This window comes from Vulpes vulpes, chromosome 1 (assembly GCF_048418805.1).
Source record: "Vulpes vulpes isolate BD-2025 chromosome 1, VulVul3, whole genome shotgun sequence".
NCBI lineage: Eukaryota > Metazoa > Chordata > Mammalia > Carnivora > Canidae > Vulpes > Vulpes vulpes.
In genome coordinates, this window is record NC_132780.1 from 115,271,121 (window position 1) to 115,294,114 (window position 22,994).

Below are 22,994 nucleotides of genomic sequence, written 5' to 3' on the forward strand. Positions count from 1 at the left end.
CAAACATACTCAGCACCTTCTAGATGCAAAGAACTGCCTTCTAGGGCAGCCCGGGTGGCTCAGGGGTTTAGCGCCGCCTTCAGCCCAGGGCGTGATCCTGGAGACCCGGGATGAGTTCCACGTCGGGCTCCCTGCATGGAGCCTGCTTCTCCCTCTGCCTGTGTCTCTGTGCCTCTCTCTCTGTGTGTCTCTCATGAATAAATAAATAAAATCTTTGCGGGGGGAAAGAACTGCCTTCTAATAGTTTCCACTCTAATTGGGAAGGTTTGATGTAGATACATTTGCTGGTCAATCAATATAACCGTTCCTTGCACACATACTCAACTCCCTACCCCTCTCTGAATTACTGTAATACTGGACAAACCCACAATTCTGGCCATAGCAAAACTAATTACTAAGTGCCTGCAACTTTGCAACTCAAACTGGAATCAGAAAAATACCCAACCATCCTGACTTTTTTTTTTAATTATTTTTTTTAAATTTTTATTTATTTATGATAGTCACACAGAGAGAGAGAGAGGGGGGCAGAGACACAGGCAGAGGGAGAAGCAGGCTTCATGCACCGGGAGCCCGACGTGGGATTCAATCCCAGGATCGTGCCCTGGGCCAAAGGCAGGCGCCAAAGCACTGCACCACCCAGGGATCCCCCAGCCTGACTTTAAATTAATGATCACTAAGTTTAAGTGTGCCCTTTAAGATGCCTGAAAACCATATTAAAGTTCCCCCTCAAAAGTAAATAAATAAATAAATAAATAAATAAATAAATAAATAAATAAAGTTCCCCCTCCATTGATTTCTCCTATCCTTCTACAGGATAACTTTATACCTTCTTTCCTGTTCAATATATCTTCCTCTACCCTCAGTCTCAGCCAGTGAATTTGCTTCCTAATTCATTGACAACACTGAAGTAATCTGAAGAGAATTTCCATAAACTCCCATTGTTAATTCAATCATTCTATCGCGTCTTTACCCACAAACCTGCCTTTGAGAAGTTTAACAAAACCTAAACACAAGAAAGATGAGCATTACATCAGTGTACATAATAATTAAATTGCTCAGAAACAGTGATTTAAAAAAATTAAAGCACTAAAAGAGAAACATTACAGAGAAACAAAGATAGCATTATATTTCTCATCAGAAACTTTGCAAGTGAGGAGACAGAATAGTTAAATATATTGAAAGAAAATGACTGTCAACTTAAAATTCTATATCTGTCAAAAATATCTTTTTAAAATAAGGATAAAATAAAGATACCTTTACACATAACTGATAGAATTTATCACCAGCAGATCCTCACCAGAAGTGTTGAAGTAAATACTTCAAGCAAAGGAAAACAATCCTTTGTATAATATTACTTGCAGGTAGACTGAAATAAGCTAAAGATGTATATCATAAACCCAAAAGCCATCACTAAAATAACTTATGGCTAAAAGAGGTATTTATAAAGAGTTTACAAAAGAAATACTAAAAATTACCTGACTAATCTAAAAGTAAGCACAAAAAAGTACAAAAAAGGAAACAAAGAACAGGTGGGAGAAATAGAAAACAAATAGCAAAATAACAGGGTCATATCAATTATTACATTAAATTTAAATGGACTAAATACCCCTATTAAAAGGCAGAGATTGTCAAATTAGATTTTTTTTTATTGCTGCCTACTAGAAGAAACATACATTAAATATAAAAACTGAAGTCTTAAGTACAAAGATAGAAAAAGACATGTTAACATTTGTCAAATGAAGTTGGAATGGCCTAATCAGTATTAGAGGAACAAATTTTCAAAGTAAAAAATATTACCAGGGATTTTAAAAAGTCATTTCACGATGGCAAAGAGGACATTAAATCAAAAATATATAAAAATCCTAAGCAATCATTCACTAAATAAGTGCACTTCAAAATAAATGAAGCAAAAACTGACACAACTGCAATGTAAAATAAAAAGTCCACAATTATAGTCAGAAATCTCAATGCCATTCAGTGAATAATTTATAATAAAACTAGGCAGAAAATCAGCTAGACCTTTAAACAAATTAATCCAGAAAATTACCTATAAGTAACCAATATCAGCGATGAGAGAGGTGAAATATTCAACAGACACTAAAAGAATGTATTTTGAACAACTGTATAGTAATAAATTTGATAACACAGATAAAACGGACAACTTTCCTAAAAGACATAAATTATCAAAGCTTTCTCAAGAAAAAAAATGATATTTCTCAAGAAAAAAGAAAAAAATGAATAGCTCTGTATCTATTACAGAAATTTAAATTTCAGAAGGAAAAAACAAACAAAAGAAGCTTCCCACAAAGAAAAGTAGAGGCCTAGATGGCTTTCCTGGTGAATTCTACCAAACATTTGGGGAAGAAATTTCACCTATTCTACACAAACTATTTCAAAAAAATTGAAAAGGAGGGAATATCTCCCAATTCTCTATGAGATCACTCTTACCCTGATAACTAAACCAGAGAGAGACATTACAAGAAAGAAAACAACACTACAGAATATCTCTAGTGAATGTAGGTGTAAAAATTCTTAGCAAAAAAAAATTTAAGATTCTTCTAATAAAGTAATTATGCTGAGCAAAAGAAGTCAAACAAAAAGAGAGCACGTACTGTATGGATCCATTTACATAAGACTCTAGAAAATGAAAACTAATACAGTGACAGAAAACAGACCACTTGTTACTTGGGAGTAGAAAGGAAGCAGAGAAGAAGCAGGAGAGAGATACAAAAGAGGAAGGAAACTTTAGAGAGTAAGGGATATAGAGATAATGGTTTCACAGATATGTATATATCTAACACAGGTGATATGTGTGCTTTAAATATGTGAAGTTCATTGTCAGTTACACTCAAAAAGCTGTTTATATAGATTTCTCTGGGTGGTCCATATATAAGCCAGATGTGCTCCCCAAATCATAAGATGTTCCACTTCTACTATTCTAATTCCAGCTTCCCATTCCAACTTCTAATCCATGTTTCTGAAGTCTTCCCTTTATTTCACTATAAATCTTTTTCACTCCCCTCCTGTTTTTGAGCCTCTACCAAATGCAAGTGATGGTGGCTGAAATCCTTCCTATATTAAGCTCCAAATAAACAGTCTGCTTATTCTCATGTCATGAGACTCTGTTTCCACAACTGCTTCAATTTTTTAATGACATTGGTTATTTTTAATCTTGACAAGATTTGTAATAACACCTGATAAGATCCCTTTCAGTGACGTTCAAGTGCATTTTTTAGCCCATGTTTCTTCTAATATATGAAATTTCCTGGTTGATGATCATAAAGAGCTTATTTAATATCTATTTATTTATTACAGAGAGAGAACACGTGTAAGTGGGGGAGGGGCAGAGCAGAGAATCTTCAAGCAGACTCCTCACTGAGCAGCGAGCCTGATGCAGGGCTCAATGCCATGATCCATGAAATCATGAGCTGAGCCAAAGTCAGTGGCTTAAATGACTGAGCCACCCAGGTGCCCCATAAAAAGACTATTTAAGAAGAGTTGTGGAAAGCTGGCCTTAATTTGTTCATGGATATAGTACATGACTCCTTTGCAATATTTTGTCACATCTCCATTCAACAGAGAAGTGTCTAATATCAGGCATAAAATTTCTAAATATATGGGCCTTCTGTTAACAGTTCATAGAGACATAACCAATTTATCTCTGGGGGAATGGATCATATGGCCCTATGGACTAGTGGGAGTACCTATAGCCAAGGGAGTTCAAAGATTTCTGATAGTTTTGCTAATTTTAACTTAAAGATGCCATTGTTTTTTTTTTTCTTTAATTTTTTCCAGAAGTTTGTAGGTGGTAAAGGCAGTACAGTTTTTGAGAAAGGATAATGCCTCACAAAATTCTTTTAAAAGGATTCATATAAATTGTGTCTTGGTCATTTGATAGAAAAATTGATATACCCCAGGTTGGAAACATAAAATCAGGCAGCATTTCAGAGATTGAAAAAAATTACACCAAAGATTTTCAGCAAGGAAATGCTTTAGCTCATCCTAAAAATAAATCCTGTGGAGAGTGGGAACTGAATAAAATTCATTTGAAGGTGCTTAAAGGGTCCTTGAGGCTTTGGTTCCCACCATGCCTCATCTTTACAGTTTTTCCAGGATATGATCAAGTAACACATGTGCACAAATAATCTCCACTGTCTTTTTAAAGTTTTCCCAGCAATGCTGATTTGAAATAGTAAGCATTTTGTCTTTATTGTGATGAGTATTTTTATGGAGAAATTCAGCTCATATCCATTTGAAATCATCTGGTGCCACCAAATGGCCATCTTGAGCAGAGGATGATCTCAGTGAAGGATATGCTACATTTTTTTATTCTTCCATTTCCAAATCAGGGGCTAAATGTGGGTATTTAATGATGGCCTCTTTGACTCAATCCATAGATTTATCTTTTGGGATAACTTGTTTGGCAAAATGATCTGCTAGAGAATTTCCTTTAACTACCATATTATCTCTGTTAGCATGGACCTTGGTCTTTACAATAGCCATCTCACTGGGTAGTAGAAGTGTATCTAAAAATTCCTTACCTTGTCCACTTTTGTTGGGGGTTCCAGCAGAAACTCTTTTCGTTCTAAAGCATCACGCACTACTCCAGAAGTATACCTGCTGTTTGCATACATATTTATTGATTCTCAGGTCTTTGTTGACAAGCTCTCATAAGTGTTACAAATTCTGCCATATGGACTAACTTTACCCCAGGTAAGGAACCATCCTATAAAGGAGAGTTTGGATTAGTGATAGCATTAGAGGTAGCCTAATAACTCCCGTTTCAATTTTGAAGTATGCCCCATGAACAAATATTAGGTCAAGATTTTCAATGTGAGTCTCCAATAAAGCTAAGCAAAGTGCAGAAAGTCCCCTAACTGAAGTAAGACAATCACGGGGTTCCTCTTCTTCAGAGCAGAAGAGTGGTAGTATTCACAGTGTTGCAGCAACGAATAGTAACATAAGAGGGAAAGGGCAACAGAAATTCATAAGTGGTTAATCAACTGGCTGAAAGATGTGTGTTCTCAGTGTGGAGTAAAGTCTGTACTACATGAGGAACCATAAGATCAACACAGAACCTAGAACTAATTCTGCAGAAGCACTGACAAGTTTCGCAGTGGCAGTATTGCTATACCACAAAGGGTATCAGCCTTTGCAACTGGAATGGGGGTGAGGCGACTGTAAGTGATGGGTTTTTGATGGTGTCCATTAAGCTGAATTAAAACTCCAAGGCTTTAAGCCCCAGAACAAAAGGGTTTCTTTTGTTGTGAGAGATATCTAGGGAGACAGACTGTCGAGAGCCTTCTTCAAATTAAAGAAAACTTGTGGAACATTTGGGCTCCCAGAAGAGAGTGGATCTTACTAAAGATTTAGCCATTTCATAAAGAGGTGTCACAGTCTTAGAAAAAAATTACACCCATTGTCTGAAATATCCGGTTAGACCTAAACGTCATTTTAGCTGTAATTTTGTGAGGGATCTAAGATAGTTTTGGATAGTCTTTATCCTGTTATGACAGACTGTTTTTCCCTCCTTAAAACAGCTCATGCCCTAAATAATGTACTATGTTTTGACAAAATTGTATTTATCTTTTTGAGACATTATGCCTTTTTTCTATCGAGGCTGAGAGCTACAGGCTTCTCTGAACAAAGTAGAAAATCACCTATACATCAGAAATGAATCACAAGGGAAATTGAGACCTTTTAGTTATTGATTAAGGACCTAAGAATAGGAAGGGGATCCAGTGAACCCTTAAGGCCTAGCTATCCATGTAGGATATCGTTGGCAAAAAGATATTGACTCTTAAGTGTAGGAATACACCGAGAAAAGGCACAGCAATAATCCACTACAAGGATGGAAGTGGTTTGTGGGGGAATTGATGACAGGATGGAATTTGGGTTAAGTACTAATGGAGGAGAGATAACAATTGTATTGGTGTCCTGAGATCTTGAACAAATCAATATATTTGCCCATTTGGTTTCTTTACTGGCAGGACAATAATGTAACAAGAGTTAGTGCAGGTTATGAAAAGGACTCTTGATATAAGGCCTTCGACTATAAATTCGAGGCCTTGCTCTAGCTTCTAACTTTGTAGAAATTTGGGTAACAGTTTGATAAGATCTATCTGAACTTTAATAGACTCTGATCCAATTGTTTTTCCTATGTTGATGGAAATTTTAGCCCATAAAGAGTCAAATACAATGTCAAGATCTGTATCTGGAGTACACATCAAGTAGAGTGGAAAAGGAAAGGTGATAAACAGACATAAGTTGATTAGGAATGGATACATCCTCTGAAATCTCAAGAAATAGTCCCTCTGGTGTGCATTTAATATCACAGTTCTATTTGCAAAGCAGATCTCTCCCTAATACATTTGTGGTATTGCAAAACAGGAAGAGTTGTTTTTCCATCAAGGACCCAAGAGTTGTACTTAAGGACTGGGAGATAGGGACAAATCTGTGAGTTATTTGAAATATTTACCACTTTGATTCTAACTTTACTCCGAGAAAAAGGTTGGGTAAAGACAGGAGAATTTAATGTAGAAAGATTAGTGTTTCTGGAGGATATTTTCTATTTATCCCAAAGTCTCCTGTAGTTTCATCTTTTGTTTTTGCATGATTGAATTATGATTCAATCAATTTTTATTAAATATGTTCAGATATGGCTTTTAGGAGACTCTGACTTTTTTTTTTTTTTCGGCCTTTTTCTGACCCTAAGGAGGTTTTCTGTGGAGGTCCCTCTTCAGGTTGGTCCAACCAACTTTTGTAATCAGGATTTAGCATCTGAGGTTCTGATCAATATGCATACAAGTTAACATAGGTCAGGCAACTCTGAGTCATGTGCACTAAAAGAATTACAAATTCTTCTGTGAATCTTGGCTAGTCTTGCTTGAGTTTTGGGAAATCTTTCATTATAGCTCTTAATTCATCTTGGATCTCTGCATACCTGGCTTATGGGAGGGATAGATTATTGGAGACAACTAACATTTGGAGGTTTTAGAGAATTGCTGGGGAAAGAAAGGGGGTCTGGACAAGGAGAAGAGGAAGGAGGAGGTGCAGAAGAAGGGACGTTAGAGGGATAAGGGGGAAGTGGGAGAGCTGGCCACAAGAAGACAAGTGGAAGGTTGGACAGGGAGGACTTACTATGGAAATGCTTGCCAAATTTCTCATTAGCTTTGACCAAAGAACATTTTAGTGAAGGAACTTTCACAATCTCATCTGAAGACCTCCAAAACCAGTCAAAAAGGGAGCCCATTGGATCTGAGAAATCTTTATTCTTTTTCTTTTTTAAAGTACCTGTCAAATAAACAATTTTGATCAAACCCAATGTTCCACAGAATGGCCACTGAAGCCCCAGGTCATCCTTGGTTACACTATTTGAAACATAGGTACAAGAATTAAAATCGTAATGAATGGACATATAAGAAGTAGGGGTTTCTCTAAAAGAAGAGAAGAATTAGACTTAGTCGGGCCTATAAGAGCTGGCAGCCAAAAGTGATGCTTGTGCACTTTGAGTCTTGAAATCCCAACTTGAAGGCAGCTGCTTCCAAATGCAGACCCAACAACCTACACCTGCGGGGAGGTGGAACCCAGAGAGCATGTTCTCTGTGGATCAAAGCCAAACTCTAAGGACAAAACAACTGAAACAAAGATAGCCTAGTTTTAACACAAAACAGAAGCAGAAAAGAGAGAAAAAGCGATGAAAGGAATGTCCTGATTCCACCAAAGATGCCAAACAAATGAGAACCAATCACAAAACCCAGGTATCAAGCTGAGAGTAGATAGCCAAAGAACTTAAAAGAAAGCAGAGCTCAGACATGATGCTCACTTACCACATCAACACATACCCAGCACTGCAAGTGGTAAGGCACAAATGCCGTGGTGTGTATTGCACCTGCTTAAAGGTTGGGGTTATGGTGACAAGCAGTACAGACAATATCTCCTTTGAACCTTCAGGAAAACTATGGGGGTAAAAAAAGAAAAAAGACCACTCAAATGAAAACAGAGGTTATTTATTCAGAGCTTGCTATAGCAAGCCACCATCGTCTGTGTTTGGCCAAGACTCAAAGGCAGGCAGGGTACTGGGAAAGCTTTATAATGAAAAAAAGACAAGGTTTCAAAAATACTTTGATGGTATCTTGGTGACACAGAGAAGCTGCGAGTAGACTAACTAGAAGTGGGGCATTTTTATGGTTTGTAGAGCATATTTGGCTTCCTCTGATTGATCTTGAATTGGAAGCAAAGACAAAAATTGGGGAAGTTGGCAGTCACTGACCACGTCCTGATTGTTCTGGGCCATTTGCTGCAGAGATTGTGGTTTGGCTCCCTGGACTGGTTGCTGCAGAGTTTGGGGTCAAAGGTCTATTATCAAATATGGTCTATGCAATGTCTGTTCATATATTCAGCCTCTCACAATAAAAGTGTGGCTTTGTATATATTTTACGAGCCAGCCTAGTTGATGGACCATATCTAACCTTTTGGCTGAACTAGGAGTCGTATGATAACAATATCTGGTCATACAACATCTTAAACTTTCTAACACAATTTCAAAAACATTCTTCCCCTTCTCTTTTCCTTATAGGAACCGTGTGATCCTGTGAGGTTAATTACCCAAGGTCATTTAACAGAATGAGGATTAGATCGTAGTATAGAGTAATTTGTAGTATATAATTCAAAATGGTATATATAAAATCTGTAGTGGCTTTAAAATAAATATTTTGAGTTCTTTGCTAAGATGAAGGATCTGTTCTAATCACTTCTAATTTCAGTTCTTAATGTTGGGATCATAGCTCCTTCAAATACCTACAAGGCTGTCATGTGGAAGAAGGATTAAGTTTATTCCTAGCTCCAGAGGGCAGAACCCATGCCAGTGAGTGGAAAAGAGGCAAATTTCAATTTAGAAAGTGAAATATTTTTCTAATAATGAGACACTTGCCCCCAAGAGAGTTACTGTGTGAAAAAGCCAATTACTCATCTCTTGTGGTGTTGAGTAGGACTCCATGACCCTATAGCTGTAAAGAGTGCTTGAACTGGTTAGGCAAGTTAACTTTGAAAGACTTTATAAACTTCAAGTTTATGAAATTTTGTTAAATTCTAAAAAGAGGTGGGCATCTGGGTGGCTCAGCCATTGAGCATCTGCCTTTGGCTCAGGTCGTGATCTGGGGTCCTGGGATGGAGTCCCCACATCAGGCTCCCCACAGGAAGCCTGCTTCTCTCTCTGCCTATGTCTCTGCCTCTCTCTGTGTCTCTCGTGAATAAAAAACATTTTTAAAAAATTCTAAAAAGAGGCATAGACATTTTAAATACAACAGTTTAATGTCATTCAAATTCAGTATGAAATTATTCTATTTCTCAAAACAATGAGCTGCACTTTAAACTTTACCCCGAGACTCCTCTTTGAATTAGTATTTTTGTCCTTATGCCCATACATTTTCAAGAACATTTCTTTAAAGTGAAAATTGTCCTAATAAATAATCTCTAACTCACTCTTCCATGGTTTTATGACTGCACTGTTATAAAATGTTATACCAGGGATGCGTGGGTGGCTCAGCAATTGAGCATCTGCCTTTGGTTTAGGGTGTGATCCCAGTTTACGGATTGAGTCCCTCATCAGGATCCCTGTGGGGATCCTGCTTCTCTCTCTGCCTATGTCTCTGCCTCTCTCTGTGTCTCTCATGAATACACAAACTCTTAAAAAAAAAAATAAAATATTATACTAAATGTATTGAACTCCTTTGTGATATTTTAATAAATTATAGGAACTCAAAGAGGTAAAAGAAAACAACAACCTGGGGTCCAGTCCATTAAGCCTCAAACTCTTGATTTTTGCACAGGTCATGATCTCGGGGTGGTGAGATCCAGCCTGAGTGGCTTCAGGCTAAATGTGGAACCTGCTTGAGATCCTCTCTTTCCCTCATCATCAGCCCTTCCCCCACTTACTCTCTAAATCATTAATTAGTTAATTAATTAAATCCCTCCCTTTGAATGGTAAATGCTAGGATTTTAATCTTTTAACTCATTGAACAGGACCTTTTCTTCCGATTTCTCTTTAAAATGTTCCTTCAAGTTGAACGCAATTATATTATTTTCTAGTTTACGAATAACTTGAAGCCGAAATCAAACAGTCAGTTCTCTTCTGCACCTGAACTGTGATTGTCGGATGATCCCGCAGGGGCTTCCCAGGGATCCTCTTCAACAGCTTCAATCGAATCCCCTCACTTTTACCAAAAGGATCTTTCCTTTTAACGATGGGCTGTTTCCCTCTTTTGGGAATGACTGGTTTCCCTCTTTTGAAAGACAATTCAGAACCCCAGCGATTCTCCCAGAATCTAAGAAGTCACTCCCTGCAGGGGTAAAGTAGGTAGGCAAGAAGTTAGGGGTGGGAAAACAACAAACAAAAAAAACAAAAACAAAACAAAACAAAAAAAAAACCCCACACCCTCTGCAGAAATCCAGCTCTCTAAATCGTCCTTGACAACTTCCGGAGCCAGATCTCAGGCGGTGTTGGAAGGTGCCTCCTTTCCCCCAGCTATTCGCTGTTTTTATGACTTGTGCATATTTAACACGTACACACACAGGGCGAGGGAGAGAGAACTCGAAAGGGGGGGAGGCTCTCCCTGAGAATAGAAGATGCTAGGGGGAATAAAACAGGTGTCGGGGAGGCAAGGGGTTCTGTTGGAGACCTGAGAGAGGGTTCAAAGCCATCGTTCAAACGGGCAGGGGCTCTCTGCAGGTAGCAGCCAGGAAAAGCAAACTCGTGCACCCTCTTTGGGGACAGGCTCTGTTGCTTTCTGTTTCTTCGCTCGCAGCCAGGGCGCACGTCTCCCCGACACGGGCTGCGTTTCCTGCTGGGTGGCTGCTCAGGTGGACTCTTCGGGACCGGGGAACGCTTGCTTGGAGCGTCTCCGATGCCTTTTGAGAAATGTTTATTGTTATTTTTTTGGAGGTAGAGTAAGGGAAGGGCTCTGTTGCAATTCTGGCTGGGCAAGCGGGGGGTTATCAGAAATGAGAAGAGGGGGAGGGCCGGCGCCCAGGAGCGGGAGAGCCCAGCAGCCGCCCCAGGCCCGCGCCCCCCGCGCCCCCCGCGCCCCCCGCGCCCCCCGCGCCCCCCGCGCCCCCCGCCCGCGACCTCCCGCGGGGACCCCCGTCGGCGGCGCTGCTTGATCGGCCGTCTCCAGCCTGCACCCCCCGGCCCGCGGGGGGCTTTGCAAGGACGGGCGCCCGCCCCCTCCGCGGGGAGGCTCGGCTCGGCGCAGGGGCGCGGCGCCCACCATGCGGGGCTGCCCGGGGCTCGCGCTGCTCGGCGCGCTCCTGCCCTGGCTCTCGGGGGCCGCGGCCCCCCCCGCCCCGCGCCGCGACCCCCGCGACCCCGCCAGGGGCGCCGATTTCGACCGCGTCTACGGCGGGGTGGTGAGCCTCAGCACCGAGAACATCTACTCCTTCAACTACACCAGCCAGCCCGGCCAGGTAGGACGCTCGCTCTCCTCCCCGGGAACTTGCCCGACCGGAGCCCCGCTGCTGCTTTGGGGGGGGGGGGTCCCCTCCCTGAGAATTGAGCTCGGGGACCAGAGGACCCCTCGTGCCCTTTGCGCTTCAAGCAATCACCGCCCTGCCCCGGCTGCCGCATCCTCCGCAGCCCGCCCGGGGACCGACGCCTCGGGTTCCTCTCGCACCTGCCCTGGCCTGGTCCCCTGGCGTTTCGGGGCTTTGCAGAGACACAGGTTCCCTGCACCTTCCGCGGCTCGTGGCCCCCTTGCCGCGCCTTCCTCTAAGGAAACTCAAGATTTCTAGGGGTGCGGAGGGAAGGGACTGCACCTCTCTGCTCCTAAGCCTTTGCGGAGAAGGAGCCTCATTTCATCTGGATGATTCTCCAGGCTCCTCTATCTCGTAGCGCACGGGGAGGGAGAGCTGCTGAGAATGGAAAATAGGACTGACTGTGCGAGGATGGACGCGAGCTGCAGAGCCTCTGTGAGCTCGATAGTCCCCTCCGGCGTCTCTGTACCGCTGTCACACGTACGTGCTTCCGAGAAGCCACAGGACGTGGCCAGAGATGTGCAAACTGCAGCCATCAGCTGATCTGTGGAGGTTTTGCTGTTAAATGGGTGATTGCGTGAAAGTTCTAGACCTATTTCTGACAAGAATCGAGGTGAGACAACGGGAGGAAATGACTGCCCCAGCAACTATCCCTTTGACACATATATATATACTCTGATTATATAATGTAGGAGAAATGCATGGTTAGGTTTTTTTTTTCCCCCCTCTAATATGGTACCGTCTGGGGCATGCAGAAAGGAGAAGACTCCCCCAGTGCACCTTCCTCTGGATCCTTTTCCCATGTGAATGTGCATGTGTACCCCTTACTATTCCAGCATTCCCTAGTCCCTCGGGAAATTCCAGAACCAGATGACTCGAGATACCACCTTATGCCTCCCTCTCTAACTCTCACTTAAAATCAGAATTCAGCAAACCTGGTAGCTTGGAGTAGTATGAAGCAGGGTGGACCAATGTGCCCATCACCACTCCCAGACATCTCCCAGCTGTGCATATTGGGCAAGTTCCCCATCTCCAGTCTGGCACAAAGCTGTTGTCACGATGGCAGCAGAGCCCTCCACCCTGGCCTGTCCTCTGCTGACCTTCAGGTTGTACGTCCTGAAGTAGGCAGAGTGACCATGTGCAGAGCCATTCTATCGTGGGTAAGTGGGAGGGACAGTTCTCATCCCCCCAATTCCATCTCTTCCTTCCTGTGTGCAGTATGGACCAGCTGACATGGCACATGAGTTGTGTCCCTAGCCCTGTAATTTGCTCAGAATAAGTCTGAAACATTCCATGAACTCTGGGGTATACTATCAGTTTCCCCTCCAAATCATTGGTAAGGACACTCATGATATGCGCAAAGTAAGTTCTGACATCAGGCTTTAGTATTTCTTGCACTTCAGCTTAGAAATACACCCGCTATTTTTTAACTATCACTTAACCTTTTCACCCTTAGTATTTGGTGAGTTTCTCTGCCACTGCACGGGTGCACTGTTTGCAGCTGGGTCACCTGCTTGACTTTCCTAGAAAAGTGTGAGATATTGAGGACCGGGGCAGAGTCATGTTCATCTCCGTGTTCCAGTACCTAGCACAGTGCTTGGCACATGGAAGGTTTATTAATGTTTTTGAAAAGTGAATAAGTGAAGAAAGATTTAAGGAAATTGTAAACTAAAACTAAATAAAACTAAATACATACTTTTGGGGGCACTTGGGTTGCTCAGCTGGTCAAGTCCTGATCTCAGGGTCCTGGGATTGAGCCCCACCTCAGGCTCTATGGTCAGTGCACAGTCTGCTTGGAACTCTCTCTCTCTCTCTCTCTCTCTCTCTCTCTCTCTCTCCCTTTCTCTGCCCCTCCCCACCCTTCCTCTAAAATAAATAACTAAATCTTTTTTAAAAATAAAGTATATGTTTTATTAGGTTGGAAGTGTGAGATCATTCCAGATAAAAACATTTTTAACAATTGTTATGAAATTGTTATGAAATTTTTTTTCTTTTTTGAGAATGGTTATTTGGCTATTATTTAGAAAGTCTGATTATAGAGAATCAGTTTAGATGCTGTATTTAGGCTAACATATGGCACTTAACTAAACTCAGACTGGCTGCCCAACTCACTTTGTGCACATGCAGCACGCTAGTAGCCTCAGCCCTCCCCTCTATAAAATGGATGTGTGTGTGTGTGTGTGTGTGTGTGTGTGTGTATTCTAAGGACTCACTATCCAGGGATATAGGATTACATGAAATAAATGCCCATAAACTTCCTCCCAAGGCCTCCTGGGTCTCAGGGTGATTGGCTTAGATTAAAATCCTAACTCTATAGGCATGGGGTGTGTGGCCTTGGTAAGTGACATCATTCCCTTTCCATTTTACCTGTCTACATGCTTGCATACCTCTTATTTTATGAAACAATGGTGCAACTTAGTTTTTAAAATATCTTTGCATGATACAATAAAAAGTTGACAACCCCAAGTAGTAGCTAAAATTTCACTAATCTGAGAAATACAGTTGGGAACTGTGGGACTAGCAGATAACTCAAGTATCTTAATTATTTTAATACTGGCATGCAATAATATGAACCAGCTGTCCTTAAATCTTACAGCTTTTGAGACGTCTCTTTAGTATGCAAGTAAGATAGTGGAAACCTCAACCTTCTTACTTTGGGGATTACTCCCCTCTCCCTCCAGCTGGTATTCCCATTGACTTCATCAGAGATGATATTTTTCTGATCTAACTGCTCTTGTTTCTTTCTCTTTTTTAAAAATATTTTATTTATTTATTCATGAGAGACACAGAGAGAGAGGCAGAGAAATAGGCAGAGGGAGAAGCAGGCTCCCTGTGGGGAGCCCAATGCAGAACTCGATCCCAGAATTATGACCCGAGCCAAAGGCAGATGCTCAACCACTGAGCCACCCTGATGCCCCTACTCTTGTTTCTCTTGATGGCCTCCTCTCTTCTTGGTCCTGTTTGCCCCATGTTGGATACTGGCAGCCCCACCTTCCAATAACATGAATACAATGCTTTTAGGTATAGCAGAATTTTCCTGAATGTTTGGAGTAACATAAGGGTTTGCAGAGCAGCATAGGATAGGTGATAGATTAAAGCAGAAATCTAGGCAATGCTGTTATAACAATTTACCAATTTAAGATGGTGGCACTATATTTAGGCTCTGGTTTATCACCATCTTACTGGCTACTCCCCACCCCAAATGCTGGCCTCCCCCACTCTCGAAATTTTTGTTATTCGTGAGAAGCAGTTTTGCCTCCATCACAGACCCCAAACTACTAAATAAAGAACTATGAACCCAAGGTCAAAAGGCTGGCCAGGACCTTTTTCCCTTAATGACCCAAGTTTTGGTCAGGGATCCCTCGCCTGCAGGGGTCACCTCCCACCTATACCTCTTCGAAGCAACAAAGAATTGGGTTTAGAAAAAAAAAAAAAGTATAGCTTTTTGAGTTTTCATCTTTTTTTCTTTTTCTCTTCAAGCTACTGTTATGTTTGCCATTATTTTTTCTTCACTTTGGTGGAGAAAGGCTATTCCCAATTTAGGCTTTGGTGAGAAGAGGAAGCTGCTGTGGGAACCTTTGCCCCTAATCTTTCCTGTCAGCCACTGCATCTCCTGTACCAAACACTGGTCTCAAGGAACTATTTAGCCAAGCATGTGTCATGCTAATTAGCTGAGGTCAGCATCAGGAAAGGTCTCATATGTCTTCTAGGCAGAGTAAAGTAAATATGAAGTTGCCCTTAAAAAAAAAAGTCACTGGAAGAATGGAACGACTGCTTACAAAAATAATGAATATAAGGATTGAAGTTGCAGATTAGGCGAGATCATGGTTTATTTTATTTCCCTGGAGGGGAAGTATCTGGAGACTCCTTTTCAGAGGAGGAGAGTTTTCACTACGTAAACTGGGTCTTCTATCACTACAGGGCTGGAAATAAACGAGGAAGAAATCACATTGTTGAGAAAGTCACCAGGCATATGTTTGACTAGGACAGAGGGCACAAAAGCAGGTTTATTGAGAATGAGAATACTCTTGTAGAGACAGGTGGTGGCAATAATCAGGTGTTTATACTTGAGCTAGATTGCTGATAAGAAGCGTTTAAATAAAAATCTAACCCACCATGCAACAAGAAGTCTTCTCTGAGGCTTTCAGCAACAGAATTCATTGTTCACCATAGACCTTTTAATTTGAAATGTTTCCCTGGAAATATTCCTTTTGTTTATTCAACTGAGACATTTATCTTTTAAGGACATATGCTTGTTTTATGCCCAAGGAACAATCCTTGGCTTTATTCACATCAACCAGTAGTTGTCTATCTAGAACCAGTTATACTGCATTTTGGGTCCAAATTCAAAAAGCCTATCCAGTTCTTGGGAACAATGACATATATATCAGGATATTGAGCAGTAACTTCTAACTATACCTTACTGATTACGTGGAAGAATGAAAACTTGTGATAGGATTACCCTCAGTTCCCCGGGTCTGGGATGCACGCCCCCTGTGTTCTTTATGTACTGAGGCAGAGAAGCCTCATCTGCTGGTCTCCCAGTTCCCCTAATGAACTGGACTGGTGCTTGTTTGTGAGGAGAAAATTCTCTCATTACTACATTATCTGGCTGAACAGACTACCATAGACCGGGTGGCTTAAAAAACAGACATCATTTCTCTCAGTTCTGGAGACTACGTGGTCCAAGATCCAAGCATCAACAGATTTGGTGCCTGGTGAGAGCTGACTACCTAGTATGTAACAGTGCCTTCTTATAGCTCTATCTTCCCATGGCCCAGCAAGCGGAGAGGTTAAGCAAGCTCTCTCCTATCTCTTCTAAGGGCACTAATCTCATCATGAGGGCTCCAACCTCATGACCTGATGACCTTCCAAAGGCCTTACCTCCACATGCTGTCACATGAGGGATTAGCCTGCAACGTGTGAGTTTGGAGGCAGAAGGGGATGCAAACATTCAGTCCATAGCAGTTACTTCCCATGTTTTCCTCTGTGGCTCTGAAAATTCTACATCAAAGTGTCTTAAGGATATTTAGGGGCTGATATTTTCCAGTCTGGGGTCCAATTTCATGCAGAACCCATCTTCTGCCTGCCTAGACCTGATAGTCATGTGCTAAACTATATAATGGATTCTGTAAGTATTTGCTGTCCAACATGGTAGCCACTGTCCACATGTGGCCATTGAGCACCTGAAATGTGGCCAGTCACAATATGAGATGTACCGTAAGTGTAGAATATACACCAGATCTCAAAGATTTTGTATTTTCTACTTAAAAAAAAACAGCATGAAATGTGCCATTAATATTTCCATTGATTGTATGTTTAAGTGATATTATTTTGGATATATTAAGTTAAATCAAGCATATTAATAAAATTAACTCCACTTGTTTCTTTGTACTTTTTAAAGTAGCTACTAGAAAATTTAAAAGCACAAATGTGAGTCATATATTTTCCTTGGACAGCACTGCTCCAAGTCCTACATGACTTTAGAGAACTCATTCATCCCACAGATAGCTTTGCTGGAGGATATGAGGCTTGAAAAGGTCATAAGAGATAAAAAGAACTTCAACAGGAAGAAAGGACAAAGGCCTTTCACATATAGAAAAACATATCTGATTTCTTTATTGACAACACTGTGTCAAAAGCGGTGGTATATATTTCTACCAGGACGCATATAATACCTGCTTGTCTCTTTTTTGTGATGATACCCACCGTGGATCATAATTGCCTAGTTTCATTAGAAATAACAAAGTAATGATATTTTAATTATATCTCTTATTTTCTCATTCATGAGCTGGAATACTCTTATAATAAGAAATCTTTCCTCATCAGCTCTTTGGGTACCTTAAGCTATTGTTTGTGAAACAGACATGGGATAAAGGTTTCATTCTTCACCTTTATTTACCAATTTTCAAAATAATGAGTTGTCTCCTTGCATCTTATAATAATGACCAATGAGATTTCATTTAGCATAAGTATGAGCTCATGAATTTAAACATATTTTATGTGTGTTAACCCATTGCTGTTACTAAACTTAAGTGCAGATTCTTTATTGGCCAGAAAAAGCCAATTTGAATTGGATTCTGAATTATCTTGATAAAATACAAGCACTCTCTGACATCTTCCTTGCTTTCTGGCATGGACAGTTATTCTAAGCTCATCAGGTTCAGTTCTTGTCTCCAACATGGAATTAGAAAGGTCAGGTTCCTTTGAGTATGAAATAGAGACCACAGCATGAAACCAAGAGACCTCTATTGCTAATGGATTGGTAATTTTTTTCTAAATCTTTTCAGTACACAGAGCTAAAGGACAGTTTGTATCATGAATTCACACTAGTACTTCAGAAATACAGGGTTTTTACTTAACCTTATCCATCTTACACATCGATTTCCTTCTCCTATGCCCAAAACCCTGGTTCTCGACTATATTGACTTACTCATTTGCTTTAACCCACAATACCCACACAGCAGTTTTAGATAACAATACTAACAACATTACCAACAATAAGATTACTGGCAACAGTTTGGGAGTTATTTTTACAGTTCCTTTAACCTTATGGCACATTTCATGGTTGATGTTGAGTCAAATTACTGTGTTTGAAAGTAAGGTAGCAGTGCAGTTATGTTATCCTTTCAGTGCAGTTATATTATCAACTTACTAGGTTCATTTGCTTCACTTTACTTTTGAATTTCAGGGATGCTGCTTAATTTTGTTTGAAAGTTAACAAATAAAAATCTGTATAACATGATATATTCAAAGAAGTCTAGCTTTGGGGTACCTAGGTGGTTCAGTCAGTTAAGCATCTACCTTTAGTTCTGATCATGATCCCAGGGTCCTGGGATGGAGCCCCACATCAGGCTCCCAGCTCAGCGGGGAGTCTGCTTCTCCTTTTCTGTCTGCTCCTTATTCCAGTCTCTCTCTCTCTCTCTCTTAAATAAAGAAATAACATGTTAAAAAAAAAAAAAAAGAACTAAAAGAAAACCTACAGACTGGTAAAATCACATTTAAAAAAAACCCCACAACAATACAAACAGAAGTCTAGCTTCTACCCCTGTTTCCTGCACCTCATTCCCTCTCTTCCTATATAGGTAACCATTAAAAATTTATTTATTTTTTTACCCAGGTGCCCCTGGGCCACTTAGTCTATTAAGTGTCCAACTCATGACTTCAGCTCAGGTCATGATTTCAGGGTCATGATATCCAGCTTCACATCAGGCTCCCCTCTGAGCATGGAGTCTGCTTAAGATTTTCTCTCCCTCTCCCTCTGCCCCTCGTCCTGCCTCATGTGTGTGTGCACACTGGTGCATTCTAAAAAAAAAAAAAAAAAAAAAAAAATTATGGCCTGTAAAATAAAGCAGTTTTTTGTTGTTCCAATGGTTACCTTTTTACTAATATATTTATATAATGCCATTGGCCTCTTCTGTTTTTGTCTCTTAGTTCTCTATGATGAGCAATATTGAAATTAGCTGGTATCTTCTCCATCTCATTAAAAAAAAAGATTTTATTTATTTATTTGAGATAGAGAAGCAAAAGCTCTCTATCTGTTGATAGAGAGCAACAGAGGGAGAGGGAGAAGCAGACTCCCTGTTGAGCAGGGATACAGACTCGGGGCTCAATCCCAGGTCCCTGAGATCGTGATCTGAGCCAAAGGCAGACACTTAACTGACTGAGCTACCAGGCACCCCTCCATCTCTTTTTACAACTCCCAAATCTAAACCCTAGTTAATACCTTTAGAGAAATTAATGAACTTGTGCTACTTTTCAAATATTCTCCCCATTCTTGCCCCATTTTTGATTAGTTGTTCATATCTGCATTATCAAAGCATATATCATTACAAGCTAGGCTATCTTCCTTACAACAAACATTTAGTCTTAGTTCTACAGGTATCTATAAAAGTTCACAACTAGACTTATGTTAATGTCCTCCAGTTGTTTGATTGTCTAAAGCTTATTCTCTAGGAGGTATCTCCTATAATTCTTTCATGTTCACAACACTTTGTCCAAAGCCATGCATGTACTTGCAAGTGTGATTAGTTGAATATAAAACCCTTGGCTTATAGGTTTTTTTTTTCCTTGAGTTGTAAGCATTTTTCTTTGGCTTCTGTCAAAAGTGATGATAAAAGGGATTCTTTCTCTTGCAAGTAATTTCATAATCCTAAAAGATTCCCTTTCCTTTTTTCTTTGAAATCCAGTAGTTTTACCAGACCGTGTCTGGTAGGGCAGGCTTTCCCAGGCATGTGATATAATCTTGCAATATGTAACCTCAATGATTATTTAATTCAGGAAATTTTCCTTAGAGTTTTAACATTCATTTATTCAAATGCTTATCTTCTTTAGAAATTCCCTTTATACTTATGTTGGCCCTTCTTTATTGTTTCCTATATCTACCAACTTTTCTAGAATTATTTTTTATATCCTTCCCAGATTAATTTATTTTTCCCCTTCCCATCTTCTGTTTTCCTTATGATATTATGGAAGTATTTTTTTTATATCTCTGTGCTCCTTCAAATTAAATATTCATTTATGACAATTTAAAAATTTATCCCTTTTTTACCCTGAGTTCTGCTATTTATTTTTTAAAACTTCATTTTTCCAGTGATTTCATTTCTGAACTTTTAAAACCCTGATTTATGGCTTTTTTATAATTTTTAAATGTTCATAACTTTTAATGTTGAAATATTAGGCTATACTTTCTACCTATTTTATAGGTACAGCTTTCTGGCATGTGTTCACCATCTGAAATGATTTTTTCTGCTTCTTAGTCTCTTTTACTTCCAGTAACTTTGTTTGGGATTCAACTGCAGTCCTTATCTATTGCTCATCTTTACATTAGATGAATTTTTCTTACTTTAGCAGGGAAAGATGGACCTGGATAGGTTTCCTAGCTTTCTTCTCTTATCTTTGTGAAATGATCAAACATGACTTTCTTTCTGAGAAATTTCATAGGTCCTTTCCCCATTTTATGTAGTCTGCCTCTTTCTACTCAAGTAAATTAATTAAACCCACAGATGGGTTGTTGGAACCTCTAATCTATACCTGGTCAGTCAGGTGACAACCTGGACATTTTTTTAAGTTTCTTTGTTTACTTATGTAATCTCTAAACCCAACCTGGGGCTTGAACTCAGGACCTGGAGAGTTGCATGCTCTTCTGACTGAGCCAGCCAGGTACCCCCAACCTGGACTTTTTGATTGGCATTTGAAGGCAGGAAGAAGTGTGGGGAAGGGCAATCTTGTAGAACTGATCCTTTAACCTGTGAAATCTGATGCTATCTCTAAGTAAAAGTGTCAGAATTGAGCTGAATTATGGGACACCCAGCCATTGTCTGAGAATCCCTTGGTGGTGTGGTAAAAACAAAGAAACCCCACATATTATAACTGAGGATGCAGAATTATACTTCCCCGTCGCTAGCAAAATAAATAATATTCATGGCTTTTAGGGAATCACAAGGGAAGATGACATCAGTAATTATCATCTAGGGCATCTATTGTAACCCATTATCCAGATCATCTAGAGAGGCAGCTCTGCCACTAGACCAGTGATAATAATCCTCAATTTTGAATTTATAGTTAAAAAGATAAGCATATCATTATTTTTTTATTCATGAGAAACTGAAAACCACAATAGTGAAACAAATTACATCAGCAATCACTGAGGCTTGAATATATGAGTGTCTGAATTCAGGTTCATAATTTTATCCATTTCAAATCTTGGACTGTAGAGTTCTCATATTTTTAAAAATATATGGTTTTGCTAGGTGTTTCTGAAATATGGTAAACTTTACCTTGTCTCTGGTCTTTTAGTGGTCTTTTCCGAACTTGTCTGTATTTTAATGGTCTTTAATGTACTCTTAATGTATTTTTTTAATATTTCAAAAGAAACATGTTTTACTCTCCTAAGTCAAGGACAACAAACAACCAAGGGATTGAGCAGTATTGGGGAAGAACATTGAGTGGGACACCAGAAAATGTGTGTTTTTATCTCTTTAATAACCTATGTACCTTCAGCAAAACCTATTTCCTCCCTGAGCTTTATTTTCCCCACAGATAAGAGAAGACTACATTTTTAATATCTTTTCAAGCACGAAGTTGAACCTTTTTTTTTATCATGTGCAAGATTGTAATTTTTATGTGTAACTAAAGAATGTCTTATACTTGTGTACAACTTTATTATTTTTTTTTAAGATTTTTTTTTATTTATTTACTCATGAGAGACAGAGAGAGAGAGAGGCAGAGACACAGGCAGAGGGAGAAGCGGGCTCCACACAGGGAGCCCGATGCGGGACCCGATTCCGGGTCTCCAGGATCAGGCCCTGGGCTGCAGGCGGCGCTAAACTGCTGAGCCACCAGGGCTGCCCTATTATTTTTTTTAAAGTAAGCTCTATGCCCAGTGTGAGGCTTAAACTCATGGTGCTAAGGTCAAGAGTCACAAACTCTACCAACTGAGCCACTCAGGTGCTCGTAATGTTTTTCTTAACTATAGACAAGTAGGAGGAATTTCTTGCAAAAAGATCATTTCTAACTCTTGTCTTATGAAAGCAAATAAGTGAAACTTGAAATTATTGTTTCTGAAAAACTATTCTTTGCTTGTTTGTTTTGTTTCGTTTCTTTTGAGAAGTTTCCCCTAGGGTTCTTCACACCTGGAGGTGTGTTTGTTCTATTTTGTTTTGCTTTGTTCCCTCCACCTTTGCCACATGTGCTAAGCTTGTATTCCAATTCCATTTGGTTTCTTTCTCATATTCCTTTTGTTTCTTCCTGAGTGCCATGTCAATAGGCTTGTGATAGTCTTGGGTTTAGTTTTTTGGTTGTTATTTTGTTTTGTTTTGATTTTACTGTTGTGATGCTCTTTTCTGTGGGGGTATTTTAGGTATCTTATACAATATGTAGGGATTTTCACTTATATGTAGAACATAAGACACAGCACAGAAGATCATAGGGAAAAGGACAGAAAACTGACTGGGAAGGAATCAGAGGGGAAAACAAACCATGAAAGACTCTAACTGTAGAAAACAAATTGAGGGTTGCTAAAAGGGAGGTGGGTGAGGGGATGAGGTAACTGGGTGATGGGCAGTAAGGAGGGCACGTGATGTGATGAACACTGAGTGTTATATGCAACTGATGAATCACTGAACTCTACATCAGAAACCAATGATGTACTATATGTTGGCTAATTGAATTTAAATTTTTAAAAAAGAAAAAAAAAGTAGAGATTTTCAGTCATCCTTCTTTTCCCTCTTTGGTTTCAACACCTTACCTATGTCATTTCTCACTGTTGGCTTGAATCTAAAAGATCAAGGACTTGATACTTGTGATACCATGAAACTTCTGTGCTGCAAGAAGATGCCAGAAGAAAGATTTCTTTCTTCCTTTCAAATGGATTGATGTTATTACACGTTGCCATGCAGCACCCAGAGTTTGTTAGCCAGCTCTTCCTACATTGTTTAACTCTGGAACTAACTGAAGTCCCATGT

At 40.0% G+C, this 22,994-nt stretch overlaps 1 protein-coding gene and 1 long non-coding RNA gene across 4 annotated transcripts in view; one reads left to right on the top strand and one right to left on the bottom strand.

The window, feature by feature from the left end:
- Positions 1 to 7,993: 7,993 nt before the first annotated feature.
- Positions 7,994 to 12,092, bottom strand: LOC140594165 (uncharacterized). The gene is made up of 3 exons (XR_011994721.1): positions 11,812 to 12,092; positions 10,680 to 10,908; positions 7,994 to 10,340 (listed from the first exon to the last, which is right to left on the bottom strand). It is a non-coding gene; the product is annotated as an uncharacterized lncRNA (long non-coding RNA).
- SIDT1 (SID1 transmembrane family member 1) overlaps positions 10,896 to 22,994 on the top strand; it is a 93,695-nt gene continuing 81,596 nt past the window's right edge. For all 3 annotated transcript variants that reach the window (XM_072723470.1, XM_072723479.1, XM_072723483.1), the window contains exon 1: positions 10,896 to 11,463. In XM_072723470.1, the coding sequence (XP_072579571.1) occupies positions 11,269 to 11,463 (195 nt within the window). In that variant the 5' untranslated portion in view covers positions 10,896 to 11,268. The remainder of the gene's footprint in view (positions 11,464 to 22,994) is intronic.